This window comes from Diabrotica virgifera, chromosome 2 (assembly GCF_917563875.1).
Source record: "Diabrotica virgifera virgifera chromosome 2, PGI_DIABVI_V3a".
Classification (NCBI taxonomy): domain Eukaryota; kingdom Metazoa; phylum Arthropoda; class Insecta; order Coleoptera; family Chrysomelidae; genus Diabrotica; species Diabrotica virgifera.
Window position 1 is genome coordinate 236,835,829 of NC_065444.1, and position 15,774 is coordinate 236,851,602.

Here is a 15,774-nt window from a genome sequence, read left to right on the forward strand (position 1 = left end):
ATTTTCCGTCATCTCAATTAAGTATCCATACATTGATTCGTGTTTTAGTATAATTTATGAAAATATTTCAACTCAAAAATAATGATAGATATAAATCTTGACATGACTTTAAATTATTATGTTTATTGTCAAATCGAGAGGTGTGATTGGTTTCTCGTAAATTGTAGGACAAAATTGCATTCAGTTGTGTAGAATAAATAAAACACACGGGAAAAATTAAAAATTAAATTTGAAATTAATACAAAATGAATAACTTTTACAATGAACAAGTATGCAATTTAAATATATGTATTACAATTCGAAATATACATTTTAAATGTTATTTTTTTGTATTTAGATTTAGTGCAATTCCGTTATCTGTGATGGCAACAACGAAGTGATTCACGAACAATAATTGTCAGTCTGAACACAGGTTTACACTGGGAAAAAAAAGTGTACCAGTTTTATATGACGCGAAGTGTACCACGGAGCGTTGACAATGCTCCTTAGCACGTTGTTTTGGAATCGTTTTTTAATGATTTTAATTTCCAATCGAGTAGCAAGATTTTTCAAGCGCTCGAGTGTACTTCGGTAAGATTATTTCATGAATAAAACTGTATTTATAAATAGTTTTAACTAATATTTTATCGATATCTTCGTCTGAATATTTGCTAAATTGTGCTGTTCACTTTGACAAGTTGAAAAATGTGTGTGACATTAATTGGGATAAATGTCACTGAATGTTTTTATGTATTAAGGAGAATAGACAGAGAGAGGGAAATTGAAACCACAATAAAAGAAAGGAAATTACAATATCTCGGACATGTGATGAGAGGCGAAAGATATAACATCTTGAGACTCATAATTCAAGGAAAAGTAGATGGTAGGAGAAGCGTAGGAGTAGACGCGTTTCCTGGTTGAGGAACCTGAGAGAATGGTTTGGCTGTAGCTCAAGGCAACTGTTCAGAGCAGCAGCTTTGAAGGTCAAAATAGCCATGATGATTGCCAACCTTCGTGGCAGGGACGGCACTTTAAGAAGAAGAATAATGTTTTTATAAAAATACTTGAATTTTATATGTAAGTATTTAAAAATAACCTGTCGAATATCACACGATAGTAAGAATAAATAAATAAGAAAATAATGCTCCAATTTTGTTCCCAAACTTGTTTTCATTCGGCAATAGTCACTCGACCCCTGCGGGCCTCGTGACTATTGCCAGGCAACAAGTTTTCAAAAAACTGTCGCATTATTTTCAATTTATTCTCATTCTCTTGTGATATTAATGTTGGGAATATTTCTCTGAACGAAGCCATGCTTTTTGCCAGGCCCGGCCCCAGGGGTGGGCGAACTGGGCAGCCGCCCAGGGCGTCAAATTTAGGGGCGGCAAATCTTAGAGGACAGCCAATTTTTGAAATTGAAGAAATAATAAATTATGTTTTTAATGTGATAAAAAATCAATATTATGAACAAGAGCGGCAAAATGCAACTGTACAAAACGAGAATTAAATAAGTGAAACAATAACAATTGCAAGGTCCGACGAGAAATTGACAGCACCGCCTTCTTCTTCATCGCATAATAATAGTGAGATCAGAACTAAATTAAATTCACTTAAAATTAAATTTACTGAAAATGGATATAATAATTGGAAACATATGGCTGAAGCTTTGTCCAGCCACGCTAATTCTCCAGCTCATCTACAGTCACAGCGACAGTGGTAGAACTAGCAATTAGACTAGAATCGGGCAAAACCATAGAAGAAGAAACACAAAAAGTTCTAAATTCAGAAAGTTGTCTTTGGAAAAATGTTATAAAATGACTTACATCAATCATAGAGTTCTTAGTAGTGTCTTCCATTGAGGGGCAATTCTGATAAACATTTTCATCAAAACAATGGTAATTTTTTAAAGCTTGTTGAGCTCTTTGGAAAATTTGATTATATTTTACAAGAGCACATTAGGACAACAACGAATGTTAGTAACAAGCAGCATCACTACTTGCGAAAACGTATTCAAAACGAAATTATTCAGCTCCTGCATGATCAAATCAAAAATAAAATTTTAAACTTTTTGAAATCAGCAAAGTATTATAGCATAATTTTATATTGTACACCTGGTATTTCTGGGGTGGAACAGATGACTATTGTTGTACGTTTTGTCGATTTAGGTTCCTGTTCACAAAGTGTTGAAATTGCCGAACATTTTCTTGGATTTGAGCCTGTACTGGAAACCACTGGCTTGGGACTTACAGAAGTTATTTTGCAAGAACTGAATGAACTGAAATTAGCTTTGTAAGATATAAGAGGAAAAGGATATGACAATGGGGCAAATATGAAAGTGAAGAACTTTTTGTCCCATGTTCTAGCCATTCAAAAAACTTGGTCGTGAACTATGCTGCTAAAGCCGCACAGTTGGGTGGAACAGATGACTATTGTTGTACGTTTTGTCGATTTAGGTTCCTGTCCACAAAGTGTTGAAATTGCAGAACATTTTCTTGGATTTGTGCCTGTACTGGAAACCACTGGCTTGGGACTTACAGAACTTATTTTTCAAGAACTGAATGAACTGAAAATAGCTTTGTAAGATATGAGAGGAAAAGGATATGACAATGGGGCAAATATGAAAGTGAAGAACTTTTTGTCCCATGTTCTAGACATTCACAAAACTTAGTCGTGGAACCATGCTGCTAAAGCCGCACAGTTTGCAGTTTCTTTCTTTTCCTTAGTGACAAAAATTTACAACTTTTACTCAGCATCTATTCATCGTTGGGCTATACTGAAATTATATTTCTAGCATAGCATTGAAACCTTTGCCCGCAACTAGATGGGCACTAGAGGAGAATTTATGCAATTACTCCGATCAGATACCAAATTGAAGAAATCTACGATGCTCTCGTAGAAATCACTGTCAATATAAACAACGATAAAATGGTTGCTCATAGGCAAGCTGTTTGGCAAATCAAATCCGTGATTTTACTTTTCTTTGCTTTGTGGTAATATGGCATGACATTTTACTTTACATCACCGTAGTCAGCAAATCACTGCAGAGTATTGATATGGGAATGTATCAAACTGTCTGTTTATTAGAAAAAACCGAAATCCATGTTAAGTCTCTCAGAAGTGATTTAAAAATCCAGGGCTATTTGACAGACGCAAAAGTTATGCATGATTTATCAGATAGATGTTTTACGCTATGTGATGCTTTATCTTTTGATGAGTCAAAAGATCTAAATTATGCTGATCTAAAAGATGAACTGAAAGTACTTTCCACGATTGTGAAGCCCAAGAGTACATCTCTAGAGACCCTGAAAATGATTAGAGGGTGTGATATTGATTTCGTACCAAACGTTAGTGTTGCTTTGAGGATTTTATTAACCCTATAACTGACAGTGGCCTCTGGAGAGAAAAGCTCTTCAAAGCTAAAACTAATAAACAATTACTTTTGATCAACTATGTCCCAGGAACGTTTGAGTGCTCTAGGCCTCTAGCGACAATCTCTATTGAACACGAAATAACTGAGTCCCTGGATCATGGAGAATTATTAAAAGACTTTTCCCGAGCCAAGATAAGAACAGTGTGACTTAATTAAAAAAGTAGATGTGTAATTATGGATAAAGATAATGAGTTTTTGGATATTAAAACATGTTCATATACGGTAATGTAGTAAAATCTTATGAAAATATTGCAAATATATGTGTTTTTAAGCGTGTATCGTTCAAATAAAATAGAAAATAGCATATTAAATAATTTAGCACCAAGCATACGTCAATAAAAATAAAATCTTGGTGACCGCTGAAGGATGGTGGTGAATCATGAATCTACCAAGTAGGGGGGGCGGCGGCCTTCGCCGTTCTTGCGTAGGGCGCAAAATCCCTAGGGCCGGGCCTGCTTTTTGCCTTGTCAATTTACTTAAGGTACTAGTACACTTTAGAAGACCAAAAATATGCATTTTTTTCAAGAATTTTTTCTCAGAAACTTTATTAAAAATGAACATTAAACTTTTCACATATTAATATCTAACCCTTAAAGCAGTGGTTCCCAACCTTTTTGTATCTGCGCCCTCCTTTAAAAAAATAAAATTACTGCGCCCCCTTAACTTTTCTAATAATGTCTTTCACAAATACTCAACTCAATCTTGAAACATCTGCTTTAGTGTGCTATAACTAGATAAGTCTATTATCATTTCCTGCTCTCCTGTCCTAAGGCCAAAATCATCATATTTTTCAATCACAAACAGGTTTCTAATCCATTCATATTTGGACATGTAAGATGTACCTACATAATTTTAATAGTGGGAAACATGTCAAAGTTTTTATTTTTTAAAAACTTATTATCTACAGTTCCAATTTTTTCATAAATTCAGTAATCTTGTCTTTTTGCGTAACAGCATGAATTTATTTAGAGTACTGAGTCTTTGAAAAATATCAACTAAATACGCGTTTTACGAAGAATTTCGTGTCATAAAACAAGTTTGCTTTATCTATTATTATCATCAGTAAGAAATATGGCGATCTATTTTTTAGCTCTAACATCCTTTGAAGTACTTTGGTACGAGAAAGCTAACGTGCTCCACATTAATATAGAAGTGATCTATAGAAGTGACCTGGACTCTGAATCAGCGGGAAACAACAAAATTACTGGTACTTGAAAGAAAGATACTGCGGACTATCTATGGGCCTTGCAGAGAAGAGACAACAGGAGAATGGAGAAGAAGACACAATGATGAACTCCAGACAATATACGGAGATGAAAACATAGTACGGCTACATTAAATCAAACAGAATACGATGGGCGGGTCACGTACTAAGATCAAGTGACAAAAAACTTCTAAACGCCACATTCTGGGAAAGGCCCGTTGGAAAAAGGTCAGTTGGTCGCCCAAGAAAGAGATGGAAGGACGCAGTAGCCAGCGATCTACGCAAAATAGGAGTACAGCAATGGTAAATAGCTGCTCAGGACCGACAACAATGGAGGGAAATAGTAAACGCGGCCAAGACTCACATAGAGTTGTAGAGCCAAATGATGATGATGATCTATATTCTGTACCCATGTCATCACACAATTTTGCGAAAAGCCTTCCTCTTAATGGGTTATTTTTGATAAAATTTACAACTCATAATACATAACTTCAAATACTGTTAGTAGACCTTCACCCACATCTCTTAAAACAAGCGATCTTCTCTGAATCATGGAATGCATCCAAACTGCACGAGGAGACACCTTTCGAACTAGTGCCTGTAGATCAGCATTTTTTCCTGCCATAGATGGAGTGCATAGTCCAACACAGTTCCCCCAATGTCATTTTCATTAAAAAATTATCAGTAGTAATTGCACAAGAGCTCTAAAATTATTGAATTTTTCCCGAGTGACACAAATTATGTCAAAGTGTCACGAGGGCAAAAATTCTATATTAATTTTAGAGATCGAGTGCAATTTGTTGCGATTATTTCATGAATAAAACTGTTCAAAACTAAAATTTTATTGTAATTTATTTATGTAAGTACAAATTAGTACAATTAAACACACAGTTGTTATAAATATGTATTTGACGGTTGAAAGTCATCACTTTTATAATTTTTAAAACATTTGTCATTAATGTCACTGAATGTATTTTTTCGTAGCAACGAAGGGCATCTGACGTAATATGCTTGACGACGGGCAATTATCAAAAAAGTTATCAGTTTAATTTAGATTTCTGTAGCTTTCTATTGGTCAGAATCTCCTACGAATGAAATAATCAATGATATTAAAATTACTTCATTTGCTGTAGTATTGCCTTCAATAGGTTCACAGAATAACATGTCTCCTCTAACATCAGTTTCCACAACTTATCTTACATGTGTTATCAAGTGTGCCTCCTTAAGAACATCGGTAGCCGCATCTACTTTTAGCGCGAAAGAAGATAGTTTTACCTTTTCTATCAATTGATCGCAACCATATTCAGATATATCGGGTATTCATCTTGCCACCGTATTATCTGCAAGTGGAATGATTTTAAGTTGATCAGCATATGATTCACCGAGCTCGTAGCTATTATGTAATAGCTGCAGGTAGAATTAGATAGCAAATAGCAGGTAAATTCATTTTCTGACACCTATTCGACTTTTTTGGTTTGTATTCGAAAATGATATTTTGGAAATAGCTGCATGCACCCCTGCAACAGTTTCGCGCCCCTAGAGGGGCGCGCCCCACAGGTTGGAAACCACTGTCTTAAAGAGTACAAAAACCTATATCTTTTTTCATTTCTTTGAAATTTTTTTTAATTTCCGTAAAATTTTTTTTGCTGAATTTTCCACTAACGGTGGTAAATTGTCACGTAAGAAATCTTCCTTTTTCAAATGACGCAGGATTTTTTTGTTTCAGAGATCCCAAACCTGAGATTAACTACTGTCCGTCATCGAAAATACTTATTTTCGCGGTCTCGACTTCTGCGCCCTCTACAATATTAGTGTACGTGCATAAATGAAAAAAGATATATTTTTTTTTGTACTCTCTAAGAGTTAGATATTAATATGTAAAAAGTTTTATGTTTATTTTTAATAAAGGTTCTAAGAAAAAAAATGTTGAAAAAAATGCTTATTTTTGGTCTTCTAAAGTGTACTAGTACTTTAATAATATTTAATATTGACTAAAAAATGTGAATTAATTTATTTCGAACGGATGTTAGAAAGTATGTTATATTCAAAATTAACCATGAAAGTAGATATCAATTACTGATCAGGTTAAACTATAAAATAACTAAGAACATCTGCATTGCTATTAACAGATGCAAAATAAACAGTTATTTAAAGAGATCTAGTTCAATCAATAATGGGATGCAAAACAACTAAAGATGTAACTACTATAAATACTATATGATTCAAAATCTTTTATTTTTGATGTTTTGACGTATAGTTTGGAAATTATTTTTAAAATTCATATTTTGAAATACATATCGCACCCTCAGTAATATAGAGGCACAATTCAAAAAAGTAGATTTTTGGGAAATCGCGTTTAAGGATCCTGGTTTCCAAAATTACAGCTATTTTTTCAAATAACATGCTTATTATTTAAGTTATAAATGTGAAATTTGGCAGATTTGTAATTTTATAATCGCACTATAAATAGCAATGAGATAAAAAGTTAATATAAATAAATTCCATTAATTATATGTAACTGAAAAAAATACGTTCAAATTTGTCCCATATAGTACAAAAAACATAACAGAAATAAGGAACTGTTTCAGATTGATCTCTTATATTATTAATGTCCTGTCAATTTTTATGCAAAATAGCGATCTGTTATGAATTAGACCCATTTATTTATTATATTTTGCATAATATAACGGCTCAACTAAAAACTATTCTATATAGACTAAGAGCCGCTATAGGTGAAAATTCTTAATCATTTTAGGCACAACGGGACCCTATAACTTAAATAGTAGAACCTAAAAGAAAACGTTTGAGCACTGTGCCGTCACTTTTCAGTGGCACATGCGTCGACAGTGGCGCATCAAACTTTCCACTTATGGACGGGATAAATAAATTAAAAGTTAACAGAACTTACTAACAGAATTAATTTTTTTTATTTTTTTTAAGTTCTATGTGATTAACACATAGGATTTATCGTGATTTTAACCCACCACCCCCTTCCCCCTGCCCCACCATCAAAAACTTAATTTTTCGTTTTTATTTTTTTTTGGTAGGATGCAATCAATTTTAAAATTTCAAAAAATTCACACGCATAGTTGAGGCTTTTATAAAACATGCCTATTTTTTATAGACCCATAGGTAGAGTGTACATAACCTCAAAAAATTAAAAGAAATTTTTTTTTTCAAAAAAGCGTATAACTTTTTTTGAGGAATAGCTGCCGGTCTAATTTTTTCTTAATCTTGTGTGTTTTATCAAACACTATATTTTAAATTTTTTTCAGATTTTTCCGTAAGTCTCCCCACCTTTAAAAATCCGAAAAACTGTTTTTTGGGGGGTTTTGGGGGATTTTCCCTATTTTATAGACTTCATAATATATCAATTCAATTTTGTTTTTATAGGTTATATGTAACTTGAAGTAACTGAGTTCTTTAGAATATTTAAAAATCAGAAAAACACGTTCAAACCCGCCAAAACCCCCTTAAAAAACAGTTTTTTGGATTTTTGAAGGTTGATTTTTGCCCCCAACGTTACAGAAAAATCTGAAAAAAATTATAAATATATTGTTTGATAAAATACACAAGACTAAGAAAAAATTAGATCTGCAGCTTTCCCCAAAAAAAAGTTATATACTTTTTAAAAAAAAAAAATTTTTAAATTTTTTTGAGGTTATGTACACTTAACCTACAGGTCTATAAAAATAGACGTGTTTTATAAAACCCTTAACTATGCGTGTAAATTTTTGAAATTTTAAAATTGATTGCATCCCACCAAAAAAATAAAATCGAAAAATAAAGTTTTTGATGGTGGGGGCAGGGAGAAGGGGGTGGTGGGTTAAAATTACGATGAATCTTATGTCTTAATCACATAAAACTTAAAAAAATGAAAAAATGAAAAAAATTAAATTCTGGTAATTAGGGAGGGTATTTTTTAATTTATGTATCCCGTCCATAAGTGGAAAGTTTGATGCGCCACTGTAGACGCATGTGCCACTGAAAAGTGACGGCACAGTGTTCAAACGTTTTCTTTTAGGTTCTACTATTTAAGTTATAGGGTCCCGTCGTGCCTAAAATGATTAAGAATTTTCACCTATAGCGGCTCTTAGTCTAATATACTTAATCCAACACACAAACTAACCAGGAATTTTCATCATAGAAAGACATGCTACTGATTGCTCCCTTGTAGCAGTTAAAACCAGTGGTGGACGGGGAGAGTGAGAGAGAGGCATAAATATATTTACCGAACCATTCATGTTCTTTTTCTCCCTCTGTCAACGCTAACCGGTAGAGAATTTCATTTTGTGCCCATATCATTTAAAATCACAGTTAACACAAATTTTGAGTTGAGCCCTTATATTACTGAGGGTGCGATATACAATACATTATTTTGTTTTATATATTTTTGTATTTATTATTTATTAAATTAACAATGCACCTATCCTAAGACTAACCAGTACTAACATTTAACTTAATCTACTACTGTACTGTCCTAAGTGTTCCCAACGGTTGACCTTAGAATCTAATAATTATTGTCGCACATTTTATAGGTTTAACACTATCACAGAAGTTCAAAAGATCTGGTGCGTTTGAGTCTGCTGACTAGGTCTTAATTACCTAAAAGTTCTAACACTTTCCTGATTGCATGGTTGTGGAGTCGGTTTTCGTGACCCTAGGCAATCTTGCTTATTTTTTCTTTAATTGTTGATTTTTTTCTTTAATTGTTGCTATACGAAGTTCGGTATATTATCCGAATATATCTTTTCTTGTAAAAGCTGTAAATAAAAACACTGCTTTGAAGGTTTATTTAACTACAACTATCAAACGCACTAAAATTAACAACACAAAACAAAATTAACAACTTCTTCTTCTTTAAGTACCGTGCCCAAATTTTTAGGCGTGGGTAGCTTCCATAACAATTTGCTGATATCGTTCTCGATCTTGTGCGGCATGTAGCAATTGATCTGCAGAAAAGCCAGTCCATTGACGAAGGTTTCGGAGCCATGAATATTTCTTTCGACCAATTCCTCTTTTTCCGTCGATCTTTCCATTGAGTATTAACTGCAGCATCCTGTATCTGCTACCTCTCATTATATGCCCCAGATATTCAAGTTTTCTCTTTTTTATCATCTTCATTAAGTCACCTTCGCCTTGACCTACTCTGTTTAAGACTTCTCTGTTTGAAATGCGTTGAACCCAAGATATTCTGAGCATTCTACGAAACGACCACATCTCAAAGGCTTCTAATTTGTTCATCATGTTAACCTTCATGATCCAGGTTTCACATCCATATAGTAAAACAGGATACACATAACATTTTAGGAACTTGATTCTTAGTTGTAAGTTCAGCTGAGAGTTGCTCAGAATAGATCTAAGTTTCATAAATGCTCCTCTTGCAATTTCTATACGAGTTTTAATTTCTTCATCCGGATTTAGTGTCTCGTTTATCCAACATCCTAGGTATTTAAAATGGTTAACTTTTGTTATTGACTCATCACTGACAATTAGTTGCATAGGGCCGACGTCTTGTTTACTAACCACAAGTAACTTTGTCTTTGTTGCATTTATGTTAAGTCCGTTATTGGAGCATTCTCTAGTGACTCGATCAATAAGGAATTGAAGATCTTCGATATTTTCAGCCATGATCGCGGTGTCGTCTGCATATCTGATGTTGTTAATAGTTTCTCCCCCGATTCGAACTCCACATTGTCCTTCCAAGGCTTCATTAAAAATTATTTCTGAGTATACGTTAAACAAAGTTGGGGATAACACACCACCCTGTCTGACACCTCTTTGAATGCAAATTTTGTCTGTTTCTTTGCCGTCTACCAGAATAGAAGCTTCTTGATTCCAATATAGATGTTGTAAAAGTCTCAGATCTTTCTCATCTATTCCAATCATTTCTGGATATTCAAACAACCTATCATGTTGAACTCTATCAAACGCCTTCTCAAAATCTATAAAGCAGACGTAAATTGGTTTCTGTACTTCCCATGATCGTTGAAGTAATGTCAACATTGAGAAAAAAGCTTCCCTTGTTCCCAATCCTTCTCTGAAACCGAATTGTTTGTTTCCCATTGTCTCTTCACATTTCTGCTTGATTCTATTAAGAATTATCTTAAGAAGTAGCTTGAGAGAGTGGCTCATGAGACTAATTAGTCTAAAGTCTTTACATGATGATGTATTAGGTTTTTTTGGGAGTGGAATAAATGTAGACTCCAACCATATCTGTGGCATCATTCCAGTCTCGTATATATAGTTATAAATGTTTGTTAATTTTGAGACATTGTCGTCATCCAGAAGTTTGAGCCAGTCTGATGGTATTTGGTCAGGGCCTGGAGATTTCCCATTTTTGCTCTGTTTGATGGCTTTCTCTACTTCCGCTTTTAAAATACTAGGACCAGTATTCGTATACTTTGTGGTGTTAAGTGGTGGTCTCGTATCCAGGAAGAGCTCTTTTATATAGTTAGTCCATTCTTCCCTTTTTCATCCAAGTCGAGAATTATGTTACCTTTGGAGTTTCTCATCAAGTGAGGAGTTCTTTTTCTCTGAGTGTAGGTAATTTCTTTAAGCTTTTTATGTATATTAAACTCATCATATTTTCTTTTTAGTTCTTCCATTTCACGACATCTTTGTTCCATCCAGTCCTCTTTTGCTCGCTTAACCTCGTATCTTATTTGTCGATATATCTCTCTATACCGAATCTCGTCTTTGTTTTTCCAATTTCTTCTTTGTTGAATAAGGTCTAGTATTTTATCGGTCATCCAATCCTTTTTCTTTATTGGGTCTTTTTCTGGTTTCAAAACTTCGTTTGCTATGGTGACCATGGCGGAATTCATGACATCTAGATTTTGACCGATATTTTCTTGTTCAGATCTTTCTAACTGTTTTTTAATCTCACGATTTATCTTATTTCCGAACTCATCTGATATTACGGCATTTCTTAGGAGTCGAAATTAACAACAAAACAAAGCAATTGAATAGCGGATATGTCCACCTCTCGCAGCAACGACTGCTCGCAATCTGTTTGGCATCGAATAAATAAGATGGTTATCTTTGCCTGGACAATAACCCTATATTCCTCTACCAGGGCAATAACTGTACCAAATTTTCTGGAGGCCTAGGATGACGGCGAATAGCTATTTTCAATTCATCCCATAAATGCTCGATAGGATTGAGATCTGGGCTTCCTGCGAGCCATTCTAATTTTATCAATCTAACCTCTATTTAAGATATTTATATTTATGAGTCAATCAGTGTTTTTTTTTTCAAAAAATTGTGCAGCTCTTACAAGAAAAGAGACATTCGGATAATTCCAAAAACAAAATCTTCTCTGATATCTGTGGAATAATACGAAAGAACTATGAAACAAAATCAGCACTTCAATTTTTCCACAGAATTTTTTAAAGTTAGGAGAAAATACAACGTTTCCATTCAGCCCCGTATAATGCCTTCTACGCAAAATCTTTTTGTTATCGGAATAATAACAAACGATATCAATACATGTCAACGATACACGATATCAATACCTACAAACTGATGCAAGAATCTTGAAAATGGGAATTCAAATAATAAAGTTATTTATAAATTGTCAAACTTAATCAAAAATTTTTAGTGGCGGAATTTTGTGCCGGTGAGTGTATTATTTAACTATTTATTACATAATATAAAAAACATATCACCAAAATACTGATGAAAGTTCCTAAATAAATTTCAAAATTAGATTCTTGGAGTTATCCCCAAACAGTTGATATCATCCCGTCTCTGCGTTTTCAGTGAAATGAGAGTGGGGACATCGATATCTCTATCTAAATCATGATTCCAGAGAATATTTTAACTAAAGTCGCACCGTCAGGTAATCAGGAAAATCAGACGAATTTTTTTTTTGGTACAAACTCAAATATGTTTTTTTCAAAAAGCATGTCTCTTGTAGTTTATGAAGTGAAAGTGTTGTTCCTAATAGTTATAAAAATTAATTATTTGATGTGTATTCAAAATGAGTTGGTAGTTCGGGTTACTGGAGGCCCTTTTGTGGCACAATTGTTGGCTGAAGAGCATGGACATCTTTATAAGGGACCAGTAAGTTGTAAAATTAATGATATTACGAAATCGAAAAAAAAGCATAAAAATTGTACAATGTATTAAAATTTTAGGTTTAATACAGCTCGGTTACTTGCACAATATATCGCTCGCTAAGTGGCGACAATAGTGGCATAACTCAAAATTGAAAATTTTAGAGAAAATCCAGTTATAAAATTTGTTTTTTTATATTCTTTTTTTTATTTAGTTTAAATGTCTCGACAACTAAGGTCATTGGCACGATACAGTTGATTTCGCAATCAGATTATAGTGTAATGTGCAGTGTGTGTGTTGAGTAAATGTCTTGCTACTTAGTAAAGTCGACTTCATCGTTTTTACAAAGAGATGCTTATTGTATCCGAATATCTGCGGTCCCTCAGCTGAGTATAATAACAATATGAAATCTGTAGATCCAGTAGAAGTGGATTTGAAGCCAATGAAAAGTAGGTTCTTACTAGTCTAATTCCAAATCGAATATTTCAACGTGAAATAACTAAAAAATGAAGCATTTTTCGGAGAAAACTCGGCACAGTTTTTTAAGTGTTTAAAGAAAGCTTTATTTTGTTTTATTTTGTTATCCCAAATAAAATTAATCGTTATTGCTTCACAAATTACTTTACTTATGTATTGTTTATAATATGATCAGTAAGTTTTATCAGTTCAAAGTGTTTATTTCTGAAAGGTCTTACAGTTGAAAGTTATTTTTTGACTTATGACCAGAGTCAGGCAAATATGCAAGAGTGCATATGCATATGCATTTGCATATTTTTGAATTATCTTTGGAATTTTGCATATTCTGGTATATTTAAAAATAAAGTGCATATAATAGGTTTTCACAACGAATTTATTTGTTGATTCATGGTACAAATATTCATATTTAGTTTACTGCAGGAATTTATTTTTTTGCAGATACCATGCGAAAAAAAATTCCAAATAGTTCAGCATTGCAAAACTGCTTTACACACCGACAAAAAAAAAAGAAATCGAGGGAGAAAAAGCAAGATTCGATATCTAGGTGCTTACAATCAAAGCAAGAGATATTTATCTATGATTTGTGTAACCAAGTATTGTTAAGCTCAAATATACCTTTGTCCAAATTATCAAACGAAAACTTACGCACGTTTCTTGGAAAATACTGCAAATGGAATATTCCATATGAAAGAAGCTTAAGGTGATACAGTAGCGATCAACAGGTAGCCAAAACGCGTTCCAAGATTGCGGCTGTAATTTTGAATATTTTTTCGAGATATTTGGTACACGTATTCGTAATATAACAAAGAATGGCGGTACAGAGCCCAATTTGAAAAATATATTAATATGTGGAAATTACTCTGAGATTAAATACAATATTAAAAAAACGAGCCTGTACCGCCATTAAGAAGAACAAAAAAATACACTTTCTTCAAATAAACTTTTTTATCCGATGCCTAGATTTTGTGTCATTTTGGAACTACTAATGAAATAAAAAATTTTAGTAGTTCCAAAATGACACAAAATCTAGGCATCGGATAAAAAAAATTATTTGAAGAAAGTGTATCTTTGTGTTCTTCTTAATGGCGGTACAGGCTCGGTTTTTTAATATTGTATTTAATTACAGAGTAATTTCCACATATTAATATATTTTTCAAATTGGGCTCTGTACCGCCATTCTTTATTATATTACGAATATGTGTACCAAATACCTCGAAAAAATATTCAAAATTACAGCCGCAATCTTGGAACGCGTTTTCGCTACCTGTTGATCGCTACTGTTTCCTCTTAAGAAGAAATAGGTCGATTCTGTATATACTCGTACTGCGGTACTGAGTAAAATAAAATTAGATATAGGAGACAATTATTTTTATGTATGTGTGAATGAAACAATTGATTCTTCTGGACGTTACCCCGCACGTTTATTAATCGGTTCTCTTAAAAATGAGCAAGCTTGTAAATCGCATTTAATTGGATCCAAGCAGTTGAATAAAACCAACGCACTAGTATAGGTAACAGTTTTAAGGTTTTTGCAAGATAGTTTAAAGTTGCATAAAGAACATTTGCCGAGTCCTCTTCCACCAAAACCTATTGTACTAGATGGGGAACTTGGTTAGAGGCTGCAATGTTTTATGCAGAAAATTTTGCTGAATTAAAGTCAGTAATAATGGAATTAGCTGCCGATTCTTCCGAACCACTTACACTGTCCAAAGAATAGCTGAAAAATAAAATAGTACCACAACAACTTTCATACATAAAATCAAACTGTGATTGTGTGCCAAGTTGCATCCTTCAGCTACAGCTAGATCTAGGATACAAATTTATCTTTAATTGAAGCAGTTAAACTAATAAAAAAATTTGAACTATCTTACAAAAATATTGAGGATCAAATCGGCAGACAGTTAAAAAAAATTAATTCAGTCATTGATAAAAATACTGGTTTCATATTTCTATTTAAGGTTGCAAATGTTTTAAGTGGGGTGTTTGATGAAACACTAAATAAAATCAATGGGAAAATCCCAATAGTTGGCTGTATACCATAGTTTAAAAAAACCTATACAGAAGTAAAAACTTCAAATTGTATTTTGGTATAAAATAGTTTATTTAAAACTTCTAAAAGTCATCCACATGGATTGCAAAACGTTTTCGTTCTGAACAGAACATCTTGAGTGCCTGGAATGAGCACTTTTTCGAGCAGGGAAGCATGTTGCTCTTTAGGCACATACATATTTTAATCTTGTAACATCGGCTTGTAGTCACAATATTTTATCATAAGGTATAATGTAAGCCATAAATTATGAAGTTACCACCTTCATTGGTGTGCTAGTTACAACTACTTTGCGGAATGTAAGTATTCTCCACATATTTTTCTCATTAACAGTCACAATTTTAACCTTTTGCCTTAATCTAACGTGGAAATACTTCATTCCAGGCACTGAAGATGTTCTGTTCAGAACGAAAACGTTTTGCAATCCATGTGGATGACTTTTAGAAGTTTTAAATAAACTATTTTATACCAAAATACAATTTGAAGTTTTTACTTCTGTATAGGTTTTTTTTTGAAACACTAAATGTAGATGCTGAAGTTTTAAATAACTTTCCTACATACCTACATACAAACATA

The 15,774-nt window shown here is 33.3% G+C and overlaps 1 protein-coding gene across 1 annotated transcript in view; it reads left to right on the plus strand.

Annotated features, from left to right (window-relative positions):
- Window positions 1-12,423: 12,423 nt before the first annotated feature.
- LOC126880496 (neuroendocrine convertase 1-like) overlaps window positions 12,424-15,774 on the plus strand; it is a 112,304-nt gene continuing 108,953 nt past the window's right edge. The window contains exon 1 of the mRNA XM_050644374.1: window positions 12,424-12,680. Coding sequence (XP_050500331.1) covers window positions 12,504-12,680 — 177 coding nt within the window. The 5' untranslated portion in view covers window positions 12,424-12,503. The remainder of the gene's footprint in view (window positions 12,681-15,774) is intronic.